Raw genomic sequence first — 1,084 nt, 5'->3', positions numbered from 1 at the left:
AACCAGTGATTGTAATATATAAGAAGTCCTGCTCAAATATGGAGCAGTAAAAAGAAATTGTGTTCACAGAAAATAAAATCCAGCAGTACATAACATTTTTTAAAATGCTTTATTTGATTTTAACATGTATGTGTTATATATTTCCAACAATTCTGGTACAGCGCTTGATGTTTGTTAACTGGAAATAATTCAAAAAGATAAAAATTGCACAGTTCAGTACAGAACTGTGACAATGACGCAGCGTGATTAGTAGAGGGATTTGGTTTGTAATGTATGCTACGTTGTCACAGAGAGGCTGTGTGGCACCCTGAGTATTTTAAGTGTTAAAAAAGTCTCAGAATTTGATGAACTTCTTTTAATGTGCCCCCCCAATCACTTTTTTTTTTTTTTTTGCTTTTGTTGTGGCAATAGTTGACATCATAACACAGAGTGAAAAGCTCATTTCCTCCCACCTGATTTGATGCTAAGGCGATATTTAGTTCCGCCAGTAGGTGGCAGTGGCGGATCACACAAATGAGTGACTGACAAAGTAATCCCTTATAAAAGTAGTAATCAGTTACCATCAGTAACACAGAACTGCTGTTTTGCTGCGTTTCAGGTGAGAGCGGTAGACGAGCAGTATATACATTTATGTAAAATTGATACTTATTTAAAGTAACGTGACCAAATAAGGGGGTTAATTCAGGTTATCCTTGGGTAACGCTAGTAACGTGGGTGCGCTAGCTAAATGATGTTTCTCTCCTGCATTAGCCTGTAACTGTGTTGTTTCATCAGAAATATGATAGAAAACAATTAGCTGGTTTCAGTGAAAGTTATAAGAAATGTTTTGGTAAAGCAGCCAGTACATCTTATGTTGTGGATGTTTACTGGTGACTGGTTTACTGGCTTACTGGTTTATTGTCAATTAGTTACTATGTTTATGTCCCCAGACATGTTATCAGGTTCTTCGAATCAATTTGCCTGATCTTGAGTTGTAGCTGAGTTAAAATCCTGGTCTGTAGTCAGCAAACTGGTTGGGACTGCTTGTGAAGTCTTCAGTGGAGGCTCTTGTGATGGTGTGCTCTTTACTGGAGTGAACTGGATC

At 37.5% G+C, this 1,084-nt stretch overlaps 1 protein-coding gene across 1 annotated transcript; it reads right to left on the bottom strand.

Moving 5' to 3' along the window:
- Positions 1-90: 90 nt before the first annotated feature.
- Positions 91-1,032, bottom strand: LOC106633051 (Fc receptor-like A; the record flags this gene model as incomplete). The annotated part of the gene is given in 1 exon segment (XM_014331817.2): positions 91-1,032. A coding segment is annotated over 1 exon segment (81 nt), but the record flags the coding sequence as incomplete, so codon positions are not given.
- Positions 1,033-1,084: the final 52 nt, after the last annotated feature.

Source organism: Haplochromis burtoni, unplaced genomic scaffold, assembly GCF_018398535.1.
Source record: "Haplochromis burtoni strain Fernald_Lab_line unplaced genomic scaffold, NCSU_Asbu1 Contig_7099, whole genome shotgun sequence".
NCBI classification, from domain to species: Eukaryota; Metazoa; Chordata; class Actinopteri; order Cichliformes; family Cichlidae; genus Haplochromis; species Haplochromis burtoni.
Note: the sequence above shows the minus strand (reverse complement) of the source record. Positions and strands in the feature narration are given on the sequence as shown.